At 42.8% G+C, this 21,196-nt stretch overlaps 1 protein-coding gene across 4 annotated transcripts in view; it reads right to left on the reverse strand.

Moving 5' to 3' along the window:
* Nucleotides 1-20,506, reverse strand: part of CACNA2D2 (calcium voltage-gated channel auxiliary subunit alpha2delta 2) — a 543,624-nt gene extending 523,118 nt beyond the window's left edge. For all 4 annotated transcript variants that reach the window (XM_083488666.1, XM_083488665.1, XM_083488664.1 and 1 more), the window contains exon 1: nt 19,863-20,506. In XM_083488666.1, the coding sequence (XP_083344792.1) occupies nt 19,863-19,987 (125 nt within the window). In that variant the 5' untranslated portion in view covers nt 19,988-20,506. The remainder of the gene's footprint in view (nt 1-19,862) is intronic.
* Nucleotides 20,507-21,196: the final 690 nt, after the last annotated feature.

Below are 21,196 nucleotides of genomic sequence, written 5' to 3' on the forward strand. Positions count from 1 at the left end.
AAAGGAAAGGAAAGGAAAGGAAAGGAAAGGAAAGGAAAGGAAAGGAAAGGAAAGGAAAGGAAAGGAAAGGAAAGGAAAGGAAAGGAAAGGAAAGGAAAGGAAAGGAAAGGAAAGGAAAGGAAAGGAAAGGAAAGGAAAGGAAAGGAAAGGAAAGGAAAGGAAAGGAAAGGAAAGGAAAGGAAAGATCTGCAGTCTCTCTTCTATTATGCAGAATGCATCAATTTGCTTCACTGAATAACTGCCCCTTCTATCTAGTCTCCACATGACTGCTGGTGTCTTTCAAAATTGACATCTACTAGTTTTTAATCATAGTAGTCCTCATAGGCATAACTCCTAGGGGCTGAGGCATTCTCCCCCATGTATTTTTGGAGGGGCCCAGGCCCCTTCAATTTTCAGAGGATGTTCAGCTCTGCCCCCTGGCTCCTTGCACAGTTGTGCATGCAACGTCACATTGGGCCCCTTCCATCCTCTGGAGAAGCTGGTAGTCCTCATACCACTTTAATGTTTTCCAAAAGATCCAAGAGCTTTTTGTTGTTCTTCATCACACCACTGCTTTGCTTGTCCCTTTCTCTCTCTTATAGCTCTTTTCTAGTTGTACATGTTTCCCTCCTCACTTCCCCAGTACATTTATTAATGCTACAAGCACAGGGAAGTCAATGGGGAAATGGCTGCAGACAGAAAGAAGGCCTGGTTTGTACAGTCACATAAGAGCATTATAAAGAAAAGAAAAGAAGTCTGGTCAATGTGCTACGTGTACAGAACTGCTGTTTTCTTGACTCATAAATCACTCCCATGGGGGGAAAGCTCTTAATGCCACAGAATTTAGAACCGTAAGCATACGTGATTTGACTTAAATTACAGAACTTCACTCCCTTTCAGATCATCATCACATTTTTCTAAAAATAAAATAAAAGCTTTACCAGATTCTGAATAATATCATGACTTCTTAAAACTGGGAAGTTAACACGAACACACTTTTATAAAGACCATTTCAGTCTGAAAACATTAGCTTATATTGGCAGTATCTGTTCTGGAATTGATTGTGCCAGAAGCTGAATGATCAATGCTGCCATTTAAGTAAAATGAGAATGGGATTTTGGAGGAAGGAGAGAGCGTGTTCTGCTCCCCCTGTTCTCCTCCCTTGCAGCCAACAGTGACTCAGACTCCTCCCCCTCCAAGCCAGTGATTCAGACTCCTCCTTCCTTCAGCTAGGGTGAGTAATTGGCTGCAATCAAGGACCAGAAAAGGGAGAGGAGAATGGGAAAAGTGACTAAGTTGTACCTATCGGGTATATATATGATTATGAAAGTAACTGGATGTTAAATGTGAAAGACTGCAGGATCAGGAGCAAAGTGAGATGATCCAAAACCAGAACCATGATTCAGGCAGTGGAATCCAGACAGAGAGTTGAGAAAAGGCAAGAAATTCTGCAGAGGGTCCCATGCATAGGCAGGGGGCCATGGGTTCTCTAGCCCCCACAACATTCCCCATGACAGGGCTGGGCATCCACAAAGGTCTGTGTCCGGGTCACGCACTCTAGGGTGGGGAGTGACCATGAGAATGCTGCCTCAGCAGGAGCCTTGGGTGGCGCTGCCCAGCCGAGGAGATTGGTGGCAATGCTGCACTGTGATGAACAATAACCATTAGCCACACTCATGTAACCTGTGTCATTTGTGCTATGGGAAGCTCTGAATTTGGGACTGGAGGGTGGGTGGTGTATTTTGAACCTCTGCTGGTTGAGGGGGTGGGGATAACCTTTCCTAGTGGGTCTTAGTTGATGATACAATCACACTGTGAGCCAGGTAATGCAGAGTTAAAGCTACATAATTTGGAAAACTGTGAGGGAAAGGTATCAGCTAATTCGTGTGATAATCTGAGAAAAAAAACTCAGAACCCCCATATGCTCTGCAAATTTATTAGACTCTAGATTCAATGTATCTATTAGGAGCAAACTGATTTTCTTTAAAGACAGATTCTTAAAACATAGTTTTTTGCTTCCTCTATCCTAGTAGATTAAACACGCATACACAAACAAAACAAGGATAATTTGTTTCTATTTTTAGCGCTAACACTTTCTTTAAACTAATAAAACCAAACAAACCTTTCTTTTTAGAGAGCCCAAACACCTTGTTCAGATAATATTCTAAGGTTTCTCTTTGTTTTCGAGAAGACAAAACAGATTCTTAATATGGTCCTTTCATGATGGTTCGTATGACATCATCAACCCTTTCTATTTAGAATAATGACTTCTTCCACACGCCAAGAGATTTGAAATTACCTGTGAAATATATTTCCCTAGGCACAGGCTCAAGAAGCATGTAAATTACCCAGCTTAATGGCCTCTGGAATTTCTGCCTCTCTCTCTTCCTCTCTCAGTCACACATTCTCACACAAATCAGATATGTTCAGAAAATATCATAGGATCCATGCTAAGAACCAGGTGAGTATTTGATGGGGGATAACAGTTGTGAGACTCAAGTTTCCCCAGGAAAACTCTGGCTCCCTACGAGGCTAACATAAACACATCTAGCCTCTTAAAAAGAGAAGGATAACCAGATAGGAAATAGAACCATCATTGGCATAAACTGTGTTTCTTTAAAAACACTTCCCGAGGGGTGTGTAGGGCTAGCCATATTTTACACAGTGTGCAAACAGCCAAATGTAAATAGCTTATGTTGCACAATTAATTTAATTTACATGATCCTAATATTACAGAATGTTAAATAACACAATATGTAACCTCAATCTTCTTAGCTGCATAATGAAAGAGAGTGTGCTGAACTCTATGGGCCATTTTAATTTGGTGATTAGTAGGGACTCTCTCTGTGTACCCCAATAATATGGTGAATTGGGGTGATTTGAATCATGATCTTATGTTCCATAGTTGATTGCACCTAACAAGGCATCTTGAGGCACACCAGGAACCTCCCAAGCTTTCACATTGCTCTGTGGTTTCAGTTTTTCCAAAAAGTTGCCTCCTTTCTTTTCTAAGAAACAAAACCAAACTGACTGGGAAAAGGCCCACAGGTTGAGTGTTGAGGGGAGGGGGAATTTTGATAGCTATGTCCAGTTTTTAATCGCAGTGAATCATATTCTGAAGTCACTCCACTCATGGCGATTTGGGGGAGAGATACTCAAATAAAAAAAATGAATTTTTCTTCTTCTTCACATAGGTCATAATTCTTCCCCACATTTTGACTGTGAGAGTAGGGTGCAGGTGGCTGACTTAGACTACTGGGGTGGCCTTTTTCTTTTCCAATTGTTTTCCCCCCAACAGTTAAAAATCAGCTCACTGAAATTTGGCAGCCTTCATCCATTTAAAGAGGGCAGCCATGCCTGCAAGTTGCATCTAATTTTGACAGAATTTTCTTTAAGGTAAAAAAAAAATTCTTTAAAAAATAAATAAACTGCATGAATACTCCAGATGGATCTGCCTGAAATTTGGTAGGCTTAATCCACATGGGGGAGGGGGCTCAATTGTCTGCAAATTTCATCCACTTACGTGAAAAGAGAAGAAAAGGTTGGTTTTAGATTCCCGGTGATAGTCAATGAAGATGAAACAGAGGTTCATATTTAATAGATTGGGTTTCGACCCAAATAAGAAATCAAATTGGAATTATATGGAGTTAATCCAGAAAATGTCAAAACTTTCTCAGTTTAGAATTCCATTAACTAGATTGTGACAGTGTTCGAACTCCCATTGTTCTAAGCACATTTTATGACAAGGAATTTCATTAGGAGTTTCTGAGCTCTGGGCGCAGTACTGCGCCTAAGATTTCAGATTAAAACTGCAGAGTGGAAGGAAAGGAGGACATTTTCCTGCCTCCCCACTTCCAGCTATTCTCTGAAGACTGGAGAAGAGACCCTCTTAAGAATATTAGGGGGGTGGGCAGGGGAAGCATTAGACCATATGAAAAATGAACATAATATTGTAGCTACAGTTTATTCATTTTCAGCTTTGTATCCTTCTTATAAAAAAGTGTGCCTAGACATTCCATTCCATTGCTGCACCCATAACCTAGGTTTAAGGTGCCACTTAGATCCTAGCTTTCATATCTCAGTTTCTAATACTGGATTATAATTATGGTAACAACGGCAACATAAACTAAAGATTTGCATTTCATGTTCAGATTAAAACACTACATACAATCTCACTTTTAGAATATGTACAGGTTCAAGGTAACAGCAGATGCTGAAATGGTTGTCATTGTGGAAATTTGTTGTTTTAAGTGCAGTTTTTCAAGCAGTTAAGAATTGCAGTGGAAGGAACTACAAATAAAGAAACTATATGCAAGGTACATTGGCTTTATTCCAAATACTAAACATGTAAATTGTGCACTTTCTATATTTGGATTACAAACTCTTGCAACCTTCAGAGTGCTGCAAATAAAGCACCTTAAAGATTAGAGCTGTACAGGCTAAAATATATAAACTGCTCAGTCAATTGTTTTGCTAACAAGCAAAACTTCTTCAGGACTTCTGAATTTCCAAACATCCACTTTTGGTGATCTTCTCCTACTCCCCTTAGTCAAATTTAGTAATTACCGTGCAGTATGAAATTCACGGGCTTTTCTTCCATCATCAAAAGCCATCATTATCCTGTGCACCCTTACTTGGAAGCATAGGCTCACTATCACTTTGAGTGATGAACTCAGTGGGACATTCCATCCTGAGTAAACATGCATAGGAGTTTACACCACAAAGGTGCCAAAGTTCAGTTCAGTTCAAGTCAATATCAACAATGCATGTTTTAAGCCTGGGCCTTCCATAATATTGATGGGTATCTTGGCTCTGGTGTTCTGACTATAATCGGGAATATTCCATTCCTGCATAGGCATTTTTCCTGAAAAAGTATTTAATCTGTTGACAACTATATAAAATTACTAACACAATGCAGGCAGCTTTCATGGGTCATGACACCAAGCAACAATATACCGGTACCTCTAAACCAAAGTACTGACAAAAATCCTTTATATCATAAGGCAAAAATAAGGCATGGACAGAAGCTCTAAAACTAAGCAGTCAAGATCAGGGTTTAGACTCATAGAATCATAGAATCATAGAATCATAGAGTTGGAAGAGACCACAAGGGCCATCGAGTCCAACCCCCTGCCAAGCAGGAAACACCATCAGAGCACTCCTGACATATGGTTGTCAAGCCTCTGCTTAAAGACCTCCAAAGTAGGAGACTCCACCACACTCCTTGGCAGCAAATTCCACTGTCGAACAGCTCTTACTGTCAGGAAGTTCTTCCTAATGTTTAGGTGGAATCTTCTTTCTTGTAGTTTGGCTCCATTGCTCCGTGTCCGCTTCTCTGGAGCAGCAGAAAACAACCTTTCTCCCTCCTCTATGTGACATCCTTTTATATATTTGAACATGGCTATCATATCACCCCTTAACCTCCTCTTCTCCAGGCTAAACATGCCCAGCTCCCTTAGCCGTTCCTCATAAGGCATCGTTTCCAGGCCTTTGACCATTTTGGTTGCCCTCCTCTGGACACGTTCCAGTTTGTCAGTGTCCTTCTTGAATTGTGGTGCCCAGAACTGGACACAGTACTCCAGGTGAGGTCTGACCAGAGCAGAATACAGTGGCACTATTACTTCCCTTGATCTAGATGCTATACTCCTATTGATGAGGCCCAGACTCCATCTAAAAAAGAACACAGTGTCCATGGTTGACATCATACAGCACCTTCCGAGGCCCATGTTTCAACAGGTCCCCCACTGCTTAACCCCCCTGGCCCACCTCCTAACTTTTGCTGCTTTTTCACCTGCCTTCTAAGTGTACAGGTCTGCAGGGAGAAGGCAATGGATGAGTAGAGTTGACAGTGCCAAGGAGACTGCCCACTCCATGAGACAGCCCCACTGAGATATCCCTGCCCAAGAGCCCTTCAAAACCTGGAGATAAGACAAAAAAAATTTCAATGCTGAAACATAAGGTAGGACTGCTGGTGAAAAGATGGATATAATTATAGATGGAAGTAAGTAGATTAAATTGCTCACATGCTCATCTTGGCTGCAGGCACATCCTCCACTCATCTGTGATTCCCATATGACATGGCAGACCCACTTTCCAGTGAGAAGGCCATATGCTTACTTTCCCAAAAGCTGCTAAAGAGCAGATTTGTTAACTGGCTTTTTATTTTATTTTTTTAAAGATGAATTCAATGCAAATAATCAGGTTCGTGCACTGCCAGAAACTGGTAGAGAGTATTAAGTCAAAGATTCCGCTCCAAAATATGTACGTATGGGGCATGCACATACTTAGGGTGTGCATGCCCCACACCACCCCCCAAATTCATCTTGCATCTGTGTGTTTTTAAAACTTCTGATGTTTCTAGGTTGTCCTGTGCTTCAGTCTATAATTTGGCTCCTAACCTACCCTGTCACTATAGCGGAAAATCTAAAAAGTGTTACCGCATTTCCCACTTTTGGCCAAAGTGGATGAAATTTACAGACATGGGAACTACTCTGGAGTTGATTAAGCATGCTAAATTGCAGATAAATAGGTCCAGGACCTTTTGGTGGGGGAGTAAAGAGAATTAACTTTTCTTTATAACTTTATTAAAGAAGAGCAATATAGGATATATATTTTAAATGAAGCCTTTAACTTTTTACATATCATATACTACTGTGCTTAATATCTAGAGCTCTTCACTGCTTCACAGGCAACATTTTGGACAGTCTCACTTCTTCCAGAGCCTATGTATCTCAAGAAACATAGGAATAATAGAGAACACAGCAATTCTGTAATTAAAAACAGAGCAACAGTGACCCGAGTTATCTGTGGCTTTGGGGCTAAACTGACTCAGAGGGTGTTATTGACACTGACATTTAATGCAACAGGGGAGAATACCCCCAAATGACTGGTTGGCCTTGCTATTGGCTCCCACACAAAGCTGATGCACAACTTTAGAGCATACACCCACCCACAGGTGCATTCTAATTCAAAGTAGATAGTATCTCACCTTCCACAGGAAATGAAACACATAAAGATGGCACTGTACACAAGATACCACAGATCAAAGAGCGGAATAAATACTTTTAGCCAAGTAAGAGTAGTGGTGAAATCTAGACACTTTGTTCTGTCCCTTTTATAAATGACTTACAGTTCTACTTTACCTCAGCAATGCAACATGAGAAAAGCAAGCAGGAGATCCACAGATGAACTCCATGTGGGTTATATGCACCCTCACAAAAGAAGATTCAACTTCTGTTCCAAAAAGCATCAAGCACAGCCATATGAATAAGTCATGCAAATAAGCGAAATATGACTACATTTACAACTTTTTCATAATTATAGTTCTTTTACTCAATGAAAGAGGCACAAAAAACTATTGAGAGCACTGAAGCCCAATCTCTGCATATTCTGATCTATCCTCTCCCTGATTTGGCACTGCTCACATTCAGCAATCCCACTTTTCTTACAATTATAAATCCTAAATCTGCATTGGAGTAGTGAAACTTCAGAAGTACTCAGTATATAGAGGCCTATATTTGAATACCTGTGAGATGTCATCCCTCCAAAATAAAGGCTACCCACTCACCCATCTACTATCCCATGCGCATACATACCAAAGTTAAGACCTCCATACAGAAAGTGGATTATATTTCCCCTTTTAGAAGAAAATTAACACAAGCCCAACATGAAAATCCTGCTGGGAACATTGTGAAATTTAAGACAGTCACAGAGCATTCATAGATGGAGATGTGTGATGGCTGTTGAAGCTTAAATAATGTGTCTCTGGGTTGATTTATGAGGATTGTAAGTGTAAGTCATAGGTACAGACTAGAAGTGTGCCTTGCAAAAGAACCTGGGATTTCTGTTGTCTTTGGCTATATAGAGAGACAATGCTTTACTCATCTTAAGTACAAATTGATCAAGACAAACAAGAGTCACATTCAGCATCAGCTTTCTAAAATGTCCTGATGATTACTTACCAAACACTGAACTTTCTCATTTAAGAACATGAGAGACTGGAGAAAAATTATTTCTACAGCAATACCTCACAGACTGCACACTCATTCATGTGTAGGCAGATACACACTTCTTTCTGTTGAGTTCATGTTGACTCTCCTGAGGCTTCACATTCAATTGGTAAGAAAAATAATACTGCTACACACCACCCCAATCTTTGAGCGGTGAGAGATTCCAGGGGTTCCAGGCACTTACCGAGGGTTCAGGTTCCTTGGAATGAGGGTCAGCACAGAGTGTGATTTATTTACACTGAGCATAAGCTGGAAGGGCTCACAGTAGTAACAGGTCTTGCTTCTCCATTAGTCACAGCTTGGATTCCACACAAATCAAAACTATCTCACCAACTTCTCGTCTGCCTCTCTGCTTAGCTCACATACAACTACTATTATTCTTCTAACTACCAGCCAGGTGGGAAGGAGAAAGCCCCACCCATTTACCCTACACAGAGAGCAACTTCTTTGGTTGTACTAATGATGGTGCTGACGCCACCTCATGAGAAGAGAAGACTCCCTGGAAAAGACCTTGATGTTGGGAAAGATTGAGGGCACAAGGAGAAGGGGACGACAGAGGACGAGATGGTTGGACAGTGTTCTCGAAGCTACAAACATGAGTCTGACCAAAATGCGCGAGGCAGTGGAAGACAGGAGTGCCTGGCATGCTCTGGTCCATGGGGTCACGAAGAGTCAGGCACGACTAAACGACTAAACAAACAACAACAATGATGGTGCTTAAGTGGCAAGCTAAGGCCTAGTTAGCAATGGAATCCTCCACTCAGCTTTTAACTCTTACTGGGTAGTGGACCCCAAGAACAGGAAGGGACTCAGGGCACCACCCGACTGACCCTCTAAACCTGTAACATCACTATACATTTTACTGTCATTATAAAATGCAATCAAGCTCACAAAATTCTTAAAAACAGAATTTGGTTAAGTGTTTTCCAAAGAGTACAGCACTGTGTCTTATCTGGCCCTGCAGCTGAGGGTGGGGGTGGTGCACTCAGTGAAGCTACAATCCTGGGATGTCCCACAGAGAAATTTACGGTCCGCAAATAAAAACACCCTAAAGATCCCAGGCCACAGAGAGGTTAGGTTGGCCTCAACTAGAGCCAGGGCTTTCTCGGCCGCGGCTCCAATCTGGTGGAACGCTCTGTCACAAGAGACTAGGGCCCTGCAGGACCTGACATCCTTCCGCAGGGCCTGCTAGACAGAGCTGTTCCACCAGGCCTTTTGTCAGGGCGCAGCCTGACCCCCTCCTCTGGCAATCTGCACAAAATTTTGCTTGATGGTTGCCATTAATTTGATTTTAATTTGATTTAATTAATTTTATAATGAATGTTTTAGAATGTTGGACTATTTTGATTGTTGTTAGCCGCCCTGAGCCCAGCTTCGGCTGGGGAGGGCGGGATATAAATAAAATTTATTATTATTATTATTATTATTATTATTATTATTAATCCACATCTAACTGGTTTCAGGTTCAGAATCCTGCAACATTCACTGGATTCCAGGCCTTCAATAATTAAATGTGGTTTCCTATGCATGGTGAGCAGCTGCATTGGGTTCACCTTTGCAGTGAGATGAAGCCCTTCTCTAAAAATGGAACCAACCACCCTCCCCCAGTTCAAACACATATGATTTTATCTTTACTTCCAGCATAATAAACGCAGTGTTGATGCATGTACTCAGGATATTTTGCTCCAGTGTGTCAGTATGGTATTTTGGCTGTATTCATCTACACTACAGAGTTCATTCCAGAGCAACAATGCAATAGTACAACAACAAGAAGAAGAAGAAGTAATGATGAACATTGGGGAAGAATTTTTTCTTTCTTTCATTTTTTGGATTAAACTTATTTAACCCAAATTGTATTTAATTCAGGTTTAGTTATTTCATGCTTCAAACTTTAGTTTGTTTCAGAAACTTCCTCTCCTTTGATTTGCAGGGGGTGGGGTAGAGACTGCCCATCCAAAATCAATTTTGAATGGAAAGAAGCCCACCCCTGAACAAAAAGTCTGTTGCCCTATTAACTTCATTTCTTAGAGATGTTCTTGGGCCAAGCAAAATAAAAGTCCATAGTTAAAGAGTAATTTTATAGGAACATAGGAAGCTGCCTTATACTAAGTCAGATCACTGGTACACCTAGCTTAGTAATGTCTAGACTGACTAGCAGCAACTCTCCAGTATTTCAGACAGGGTTTTCTCTGAGCTGTACCTGGCTGTGTCAGAAACCATACCTGTGAACTTCTGCATGCAAAGCAGATGCTCTACCACTGAGCAAGAACCCTTTTCTCATGTGATATTTGAACACACTAAAAACTAAAACTTAAACTCTCCTGATTTCTTAGAGAAGGGATTTATCTTTGCTTGAGAAGGCCACAGATCTAAAGAAGCCTCTGTGTATGAAATTTTGGTATCAGTCAAACCTGTCCTGCTGCACAACAAATTTGTAGTTCTCAGCTGGGAAAGGCTGATTATGACATCATTAAAAAGGTAAAGGTAAAGGGACCCCTGACCATTAGGTCCAGTTGTGACCGACTCTGGGGTTGCGGCGCTCATCTCGCTTTATTAGCCGAGGGAGCCAGCATACAGCTTCCGGGTCATGTGGCCAGCATGACTAAGCCGCTTCTGGAGAACCAGAGCAGAACACGGAAACGCCGTTTACCTTCCCGAAGAGCGGTACCTATTTATCTACTTGCACTTTTATGTGCTTTCAAACTGCTAGGTTGGCAGGAGCAGGGACCGAGCAACGGGAGCTCACTCTGTCGCGGGGATTCGAACCGCCAACCTTCTGATCGGCAAGTCCTAGGCTCTGTGGGTTAACCCACAGCACCACCCGCGTCCCTTGTATGACATCTTTACTCCACTGTAAATATGCCTCAGTCACAGCAGATGATATTGGTCATGAGCCACCTTTAGATCTCTTAATTAGTAAGTGAAATACTTTAAAAACTGGATAAATAGTACAAGTGACTGATGGTTTTGAAGTCCACACTAGCAGTGAAAGCAACTTGAGAGCCTAGATATGCAATCTGTGTTCCTGGTTGTTCCCAGCCCTGAGGTCCATTTCTTTGGTTCTCTTCCAAGCATCCTAGAATAACTAGTCAGTGCCCCATACATAATATATGGAGATGGGTAAGCAGAAGAACTCAACTTCTAGAAAACAAAAGACCCACACTCTCAAAACAACAGGAAGTTTTCTATTGCTCTCCTTTCTATGGGGCTGGTGGGGTACACTCTCTCGACTGACAAATAGCACTCAGGATACCTGAACTTCCTCTCTTTCTTATACAGTGGTACCTCGGGTTACATACGCTTCTGGTTACATACGCTTCAGGTTACAGACTCCGCTAACCCAGAAATAGTACCTTGGGTTAAGAACTTCGTTTCAGGATGAGAACAGAAATCATGCTCCGGCAGCGCAGCAGCAGGAGGCCCCATTAGCTAAAGTGGTGCTTCAGGTTAAAAACAGTTTCAGGTTAAGAACAGACCTCCAGAACGAATTAAGTACTTAACCCACGGTACCACTGTAGTATTGATTGTTGTATCTGTGTTCTCTTGAGATATAATATATATTGCTATGAAAAAGGGGAAAAGTTCTGGAGTCATTCATGAAAGTATTATCAAGGCCAAAAATTCTAAAATGCGTGTAAAGACTAATAATGGCTGTGTCTGAAATCCAGAAATGCCTTAAAAAGTGTCAGACAACACATTTTGGGGATTGTGAACTGTATTTATTGGTTACTATATATGGGAGATCCAAAGATTTGATGGCAAGCATTCTGCTTTCTTTATCTGAAGTCTGAATTCTCTTCACTGAAGAGTCTCCTTAAGATACAATGTGTATCACTTAGCGTTTTCCTTTCTACTCATGTGGGTGAATCCACAGCCAGTTCCAAAGGCTTCAAGACACTGAAATACTGTGTTTCCACTTAGCACAACAGAACTGATTCTTTACTCACCTGATGTGGGATTCCACTGAGTTTCATTTAAGCTCTTAGGATCACTCAAGGAGCTGTATTGAAGGGCTTGCTTGAAGGATTATCAAGCAAATGACAGACCAAAATAGATTGGGTTGTCCAGCTTGGCTGGCCACAAATTGTGAAGGTCTGCTTTTAAATCATCACAACTTTTGGGTGTGGGTGTGCACACACACCTTTGCAAAGGTTTGACATTCAACATAATGTTTCTTTGGACCTTATTTTGTTACAAAACATTGTGAACCAAGGTTCAACCTTCTTCACCCACCATTTCTTATCAAAGTGCTTGTAGCACAGAAAGGGAATGAGAAGACTCAGTTCATCAGGAGTTTTTGTTAAATGTACTGTGGTGAACATTTTCCAGTACATGGAGCAGTACGATCAACAATTGAAGGCCCATACTGAACACCAAGTAAGCAAAACTTTGTAGTGTACTGCATGACTAGTTCCCAGATTTGAAAACAAACAGGAAAAAAATCAAATCAGAATGAATATTCTATTAATCATCCAGTGCTGTCCAAGTGAGTGAAATGGACGTGCTTCTCCTCTCCTCCTGCCTTGCATTCCCCTCATCCCACCCAAATCTGCTCTGAAGGATCTCCCAGAGATCTGGAGCTGATTTTATTTGGGGGGGGGGCTGCAGAGAGCTGAAGGAGGGGAGGAAATCTTATTGCTTCATTAGCTGTCAACTCATGCAAGTTGTGTGCAAAAATATTGAACATCGAAAAATATTAATTAATTTATCTAATTTACTTATTTATCTAATTAATTTATTAATTAATCTAATAGATAAAGAAATATAAACCACCATTAGACTCTTTCAAAGTTCACCTTCAAATATATTTATATATTTATGAGCCTAACAGCCTAAACTAAGAGACAAAAGATAGATAGATAGATGATAGATATAGATAGATAGATAGATAGATAGATAGATAGATAGATAGATAGATAGTTCATTGAAGAACCTATGCTGATTTTCCAAGATGCCAGGCTGCAGGAGCTAACTGATGGTGAGTGGATGCATGGTACAATGTGTTCCTGCAGAACACACCATAGATAACCAACCAACTTTTCTTGGTTGTTTGCTCCAGGTGCAGGCCATTTTGATACATTCTGAACTCCATGAATAAAATTACATTCCTCTTCTCACCTGCCAGAGAAGGAAGCATTTTTATATTAAGCAAAGAACTGTGTGGATAATTTAAAATGAGGGGAAACTAAAGTATCATTAGAACTATTTAAGGTTTTGGCAGTAATTTGATTCATCAGTTATTTCTGTATTGATTTAATTTTCCGAACGAGTCACATCTAAAACAAGCTTGGATGGAAGTTAAAAGAAAGGAGATTTAATGACAAGGTAAAATATTGCCAACCATTTTTCCTGTCTATCTTCTTTCTGTTTGTGCTGCATAACTGACTGCCAAGCCTTTCAGCAAGCAGATAGGATAATAGCTTTTAGTGGACCATCTTCAACTTCAGTTGATAAGAGTTTACAACCTTTCAGGTTTCCACAAAATGCTCCTTCAGGCAGAGCCAAGATTCTCACAGATAATACTCATAGGAGTCTCAGAGTGCTTCAGGGAGGACATGCCTTTATTAAATACAATGTCCTCCCAAACTGTGTTCAGTATAGACTAGGAACATACGGTGTTCCACAAATTCTGAGATAGATCTCTGCAGACCATTCACAAAGGGGGTGCTAACCATGGTGCTGCATTTTCTACACACTCTTTGTGAAAGAAAATCTGCATAAACATAGAATGTGATTTAGACACAAGCCTACTATTGAGGTGAAGATAAAGCAGTCTTCCTCCCAATCCTTACTCCAGATCTACAGCTCCTGGAAGACATCTAAGTAATTTGTTAAGCCTTAATGTGCTGCTTCTCTGTGCTAGATGGTTGAATGGTATCATCACCACAGTCCAGGATTTAATCCTGGGTGAGAATTCCAACCTAGGTAGAGGATGGATTTAACCCATCCTAGCTGTGCCAGGAGCAGTATAAACATTTGTCATCTTATCCTTCAGGACCATTTGGGGGGTTGGGACCTAGAGGTTATGCAGTGCTTCCACTCCTTCCTCCTGGGGGTGTCCAGAAACTGGTGTTGGGGGATGAGTGTTCGGACCCCTGGGAGCTCACTTGTGGGATGCCTCACAGCTCTATCCTATCCCCTATGCTTTTCAATATCTATATGAAGCCACTGAGAGAAACAATCAGGGGGTTTCAGCTGGGTGTTCATCAATATGCAAATGATACCCACTTCTATCTATTGTTTAACTTGGAAACAGTGAGGCTGTCCTGTGTGAGTGTCTGGAGGAGGTTGGAGGATGGATTGTAGTTAACAGATTGAGGTTGAATCCCAACAAGACAGAAGTACTATTCTAGGGGACAGAGGGCAGGCAGGTGTGGGGGACTCCCTGGTCCTGAATGGGGTAACTGTGCCACCAAAGGACCATGTGTGCATCATTGGGGACATTTTGGAGCACAGCTGTCCATGGAGGCACAGGTTAATTCTGTGTCCAGGACGGCTGTCCACCAGCTCCACCTGGAATGATGGCTGAGACCCTACCTGCCTGTGCACTGTCTCGCCAGAGTGTTACGTGCTGTAGTTATCTCCTGCTTGGACTACTGCAAGGCATTCTACATGGGCATGGGGCTACCTTTGAAGGTGATTCAGAAACTACAACTAATCCAGAATGTGGCAGTTAGACTGGTGGATGTGAGTGGCCGCCGGGACCATATAACACCAATCCTAAAGGATCTACATTGACTCCTAGTACATTTCTGAGCACAATTCAAAGTGTTGTGCTGACCTTTAAAACCCTAAACTGCCTCAGCCCTGGATACCTGAAGGAGTGTCTCCCAGACATCGTGATCCAGCTCTGAGGGCCTTCTTGTGGTTCCCTCACTTTGAGAAGTGAAGTTACAAGAAACCAGGCAGAGGGTCTTCTCAGTAGTGGCACCTGCCCTGTGGAACACCTGCCCATCAGGTACACAACTTTTAGAAGACATCTGAAGGCAGTGCTGCATACTGAAGTTTTTAATGTTTGATGTTTCATTGTGTTTTTAATATTTTGTTGGGATCTGCCCAAAGTGGCTGGGGCAACCCAATCAGAAGGACAGCATATAAATAAATCATCATCATCTATTCTTTGGCAGTGGTGACAGCTACCAAATCTCACTTTTCTGACACCATTACATCTGCTCAGTGTCACCCAGTGGAGCCTCTCCAGTGGTAAAAGGCTTTCTACAACCTGGTAAAGTCAGGGAAGTGAAAGAACAACTCATGAACCACTGTGACTGTTTTGAAAGTTTTTACAGGTAAAATCACTTGCATCAGTTCAGACTTTGGTTCTACTTTTGAAGCAAGATTGGAGACAGATGGTGCTATTGTGCTGTCTCACCAAGCTTTCATGGATCCCTTTCAGGTTGCTGGTCCTGAAGATGTAGACAGAGTGCATGGAGAAGTTAGGCCAAGTACATACAGTATATGCTTGACCCTTCTTAACCATCTGGTTTGCTGAAAGCAGCAAGACTGGACATTTCTCAATGGGTCTTAAAGGTAGTCAATGAACATGAGAAGAGCCCTAGTCCAGCATCCTGATCTCACAGTGATCTTTGTTTTACATGTTTATATTATATCACCCGTTTTCAAATGTGTGATGCCTAATATCAGACAAAACATCACACAACATTTCTAACTGCCATTTTTTTTAAAAAAAATGAATACTATGCATCCCATAGGAATAAATAACTATATCTGGGGTGGGAATTGAAGCAAAGCAACAAATAAGCTATACTGCCAGACAATAGGATAAACTAATAAAGATCTCACATTTATGGAAAGCAGTAGGTACAAAGCATATTCATTTCCTTAATCAGAAATAGCTCTCCAGCCTTTGGAAAATTTATTTCAAATACAAAAGATAACCAACTTGTTTAAAGGTTACAATGCTGATAACAATTTATATTTTCTGTCTCTGGTGAAGTGGGCTCTAACCCATGAAAGCTTATGTCTGAATATATTTGTCAGCCTTTAAGGTGCAACAGGAATCTATGTTGTTTTGATTGAAACAGACCAACATAACTGCAGCTTTGGAATTTGTATTTGGATTACTCCGCTCTGCTCCCGCATAGTTTAATTCCTAGTAATGTCTTGTATAAGTTAAATGTGGACTCAAACATGAGAATAGCTTCTTAAGTGATCAATTGTTATACAGGATCCTCTTTCACTCCACATCAGCCTCCACAAGATCCTGCTTCTCTTTAGTACCAGTTAGCCAATGCTGAAAAGTATTTAAAAGAAGAATCAGCCTCAAAGAGCAAAGCCCTTAATCCCATCTGTGTACACAGGCATACCCAGTCACCAAAAGCAACTTGTCAATCAAGTGCATACCACCCAACATGCCCAAGTGAATGGGCCTGTTCCAATCTCGGATTTTGCTTTTTAAATCTCGATGAGAAATTCTACGTTAGACAACAGGCTGAGCCAAGCCTTCCTTAGCTCAGCATAAGATGATTAAAACCATGCTACCCAGGAAGAGAGAGATAATATGAAACACCAGAGGTTTACTAGGGGACAGAACTAGGAACTGATATGCAAAACCACTGTGAATGTTTAAATCATATCTGAGTCGCAGCAATCCAAGTGCAAATACTCTAATCATTCTGCATGCTGCAGGCAAGACAGCCTGCTGTAATGGGAGGCAGCTCTAGAAATAGTTATGAAGGCTAAGCCCTTATACTTGATAATTTTATATATATATGTATTACATCCATGTAGAGAGAGAAAGAGAGAGAGGTAGTAATTCAGCAGAAACAATCTCTAAAAGTTAAGAGTGTTTCTAATTTTAAAAGCTCAGTATCATTCTCAGCTGTGATACAATATCCCCTCAAATATTCCTTCAAACCTCTCTTCAAAACCCACCTTTTCCGCAAGGCCTTTGGCTTAACCCCATAATCTTCATTGTCAACTGCAACATATGTATACACACAGAGAGAGCAATGTACAAAATAACAAAAAATTACCTTATACTCAGAAGACCAAGAATCTCTGCAAAATTTGACCTGTTTTATCAATGCAGTTTTTTTTAAAAAAAATATGTTCAAGGGTCATTACAATGAGGTTTGTAGATACAAGAAGAGAGGTTTTTATAGAACATCCAAGCACCAAATGGGCAAATTAAAATCGGCTTATTTGTTTTGATTTGTAATATCAGCTAACATAGCTCCCCCAAAACATATGTGGCCTCATGTTATACTGCACAGTCTGGATAAATCCCTCTTTCCCCTGTCTAAAATAGTTATAAATTACTTGAGTATTCTTACTTGGCAAAAATGAATTACTGTATAGCACACCTGACAGTCAGTGACTTCTACAACTGACACTGCTAAAGGAGAGCAGATAAGGAAACACATCTTGTGCCATTCAGTTCTATTTACGTCTATTCAGAAATGAGTCCTGATGAGCTCAATTGGTTTTACTCCCAGGTGAAGTACGTGCGTACTGGAACAACAATGCCCATTTCCCCAATAATTAATTCATGCTAAAGGTTGAGAACAGATCTTGCAATAATTCTAAGTTCTTGTGTATGAGAAAGTTATTTATAAACTATATTAAGTTAAAGAAATCTGAATAGGAACTACAACTTGTATAAGTACAACAAAGTAATTCATTTTTAATTAACCGTGTTATGTTCTGAATTCATTTTCTGGGAAAACACTGACACAGAATGATTGAGTGGTTGGACTGTTTTAGTGATCGTTCACACAGAGAGGGAAACTGATTATTTCTAAAGAGACTCCTTGCATGAGTAAGGACTACTCATTCAAACAGGAAGGCTGCAAGTTCAAACCCTAAACATTTAGCAATGAACAAGTGTTTTGTCTCCCTCACTCCAGGCAGAAACCTCTCTGAACTTTATATCCCAGTGGAATTTGTATGCATGTTTGGCAGGGAAAGTGACAGAAAGGGAGCCCTGCCGCTAAGTCTCAGGGGTCAGTAGTGTGTGGAGGCTCAGCTCCAAAGGAAAGAAAGAATGTAACATGGAACCTCCAGAGGAGAGGGAGAGGAAGGAGAGAGAGAGAGAGAGAGAGAGAGAGAGAGAGAGAGAGTTGTGGTGGGCAAAGAAATAATACAGGAAACTTAAAAGGGGAGGAGGGCACCATTAGGGGCTGCAAACCATTGTAGCAAGCCATAATGATCGAAAATAAGGGCTAAAAAGTGTTTCACTAAGGAAAGAACCCACATTGCATCTTGTCATGGGTTTTTAAGCAAGCATTCAGTGCCAAGTATGTCCTTCAGCAGGTCACACACATAAAAAATATATTTCCAAGTAATATTGCTAAAATATGTTATCATAGTTGTACCAATTTATTATAATTGAAGCCCTCTGAAGGATTCAATCTAAACTATTGTACCCAAAATACCAATGGGATGTTAAGGTCAATGTGACCATTATTGATTTGTGTCATGAAAACATTGCTTCGCTGAAAGAAGCAGGTCACAAATGGACACACTGACAACTTCCAAGCCCCAAGAACAGTGATGTTTTGTGCCTCAAAATGCTGCATTTCCTGCAGCTACCATGATCAGAAATGTCTAGGAGAAGAGGCTCTCAATGAATGTGGCAATCTCCTCAGCGGCAAACCATTTGCTACTGAAAGACATTTGATATGTTGCCTCTCACCTCCCAATCTCATAGTAGGATGCTTTCCAATCTTTGGTCTCAGCAGACTGGAATCAATTTGTCTCAGTTCAGGCATAACAACAACAATAGAGCCATAGATGCTGCATGCAATGCAACTATCAATACATTAGTCATTTAAAACTCCACTATATATACCTGGGCTGGAGAGTTTGTGTGGGTGCACCTGTAAGCCATAAAGACATCTGTTTCTTCCATGACTCAAATTAAAATTTCAATATGCATTTTTCTTTTTTTAAAAAAAGAAATCCCAATTAGAAACCAAAAACCTTAAGAACTTCAGCAACCTTCATTCCACTCTTAAGAAGATTATGTTAGGACCCTCACGCCAACAGTTTTATATAAAGAAGTGTTGGGGGGTGGGGGGAGAGAATGCAGAAACTGATGAAGCCACAGCAAAGAGGAGTTTAAAAATAGAAATTTGCTGCTGCCAACATTTGTACTGAAGTCGTAGCTATTTCAAACGCAGATATAGGTGTAACAATGGAGCACAACTAAATATGTTCCCCACTACTTCGTGTGATATTTCGAAACTTTGCACATATTAACAGTTCTCCAGCGAAGTGTTAACGCTAATATACTGTCCTGTTGGTCTTTTGCTTGTTTACAGTTGCTTAAGTGCTTCTTCAGCACTTAAGGAAAGGGTTTCTTAGGTATTGTTTAAAAAATGATAAAGGAGTTATCTCGGTCAGGCATTTTAGAACACATAGATACATGGTACACACACAACTTCGCCCCACCACTTCGGAAGGGGTAGTTGGCTAGGATCCGGAACAGCGCTTGGTTTGTGCCTAAGCGTCTGGGCGAGCGGGAGTCGGGGGGAGAGAGAACCTGCGCGCTGGCCAACTTCTCCCATCCGCCCCAACTAAAACGGGACCCCCCCCCCCAACGTCCCCTCGACATCTGAGTAGCCCTGGGCAATGCAGATCGGCTGCACTATTTCTTTAATAAATAAATAAACCCCCAAGAACATCTGAAGTAGTATCGCTGCAGGTACTTGGAGTGGGACAAGTGCCAAAGCAGTTGCCCCCCGGCAGGCAATCCGAATCAAGTTGCGAGGCGAGCGCCCGTCAGCCAGCCAGCCAGCCAGAGGCTGCACTCGCCCGCGGCGGAGGCTGCTGCTGCTGCTGCTACGACTGCCAGGTGCCTGCCTGCCTGCCTGCCCTGGCAGCCTACATGGGTGAGGGGCTCTCACTTACGTGTACTGCTGGGGAAAGCTGTAGCCATCCGCGGCGGGAGCCGAGAGGACGAGGCACAGGATTATTTGGCTGCACAGAGCCGGGACGATGCAAGATGCGCCGCAGGTCTGAGCGGAGAACGCCATTTTTCCATTAAAAATTCAGCGGCGGCACCAACTCTTCACCCTCTCCCCGGCGGCGGTGGCGCTGGGCTGCCAAAGACACCCTCCCCGCTCGGGCTGGGAACCTGCGAGGGGCTTCTCTGAGGGACCGGCGCCGCTGGATCTCCCCCGGCTACTCCAGAGAGGCGCAAGAGTCCAGTCAGTCAGCTATAAGCAAGTGGTGGCGGCCGCAGCCTCCTTCCCGCCCTCCGTCCCCACACTCAAATGTCACGAGCGGGGCAGCTCTCGGGAGGCTGAGGCGAGAGAGCAGGGGGTCGGGAGAGCGCGGCTGGTGCTCCCTACACAGCCAGCCAGGCGGGTGGCGGTGGCGGTGGCTGCTGCTGCTGCTGCTCGCTCCGGCCCTCACGCGGCGGGCTCGGCTCCGTTGTGGCAAACACTGAGCGAATACAAACTGCTACTTTCCCTCAAATAGGCGGCCAACCTGCCCAGCCTCCTCCCCTCGCATCCCTCCTCCTCCTCCCCCTCCTCTCCGCATCCCTCTCTTCCCGCCGCCCTCCCCTCGCTTCGGAACGCTCTCCATCCTCGGCAGCCACCACGGCGCATGCTCCCGAGACAGCCGGCGCCTGGCGAGCCAGCGTCCTCTCAGCCTCTGGACCTTTCGCTGGGCCCAGGCGGCCCGAGCTGCTGCGCGCGCCCCCCGCCAAGCGTCACGCACTCGCCCTCGCCTGCTCGTGGCAGCAGGGGGGCTGGCGCGCTCGCGTGCCTTTGCCGCCAGGGCACGTGCGAGGAAGTCGGTGCAGCCACATTGGCCGGGTCCTGTTAAACTTGCGCTCCTCTTGACCCCGCAAGTGCTAGCGGAGCGGATTTCTGCGCCCCCCCCCCCCCGCGGCCACCCCATCACCACCACCGCTTCCCCCTTCTCCAACTGGTGCGTACCAGTTACCCCAGCCTGGCAAACTCTCTCGGTGTGTAGGCAGTTTAATGCAGGTCACTCAGCTTGACTCTGCGCCAGCTATGCCCGCCCCGCCCCCCAACGCAGGTAGCGCAGCTACCCCAGGAGTACATCCACTGTTTTGCACCATGAAAGTTAACACCTGCCAATCAAACTGACTCATTAGCTGCGAGTTCCTCTAGGCTGCTATTATAGGAAATTAAATTGGGGGGCAGGAGAAATTTGTACGGTGGTACCTCGGCTTACAGACGCTTCAGGTTACAGATGCCACTAACCCAGAA

The sequence above is a fragment of the Podarcis liolepis genome (assembly GCF_965112155.1).
Source record: "Podarcis liolepis genome assembly, chromosome: 2".
In the NCBI taxonomy this organism is placed as follows: Eukaryota; Metazoa; Chordata; class Lepidosauria; order Squamata; family Lacertidae; genus Podarcis; species Podarcis liolepis.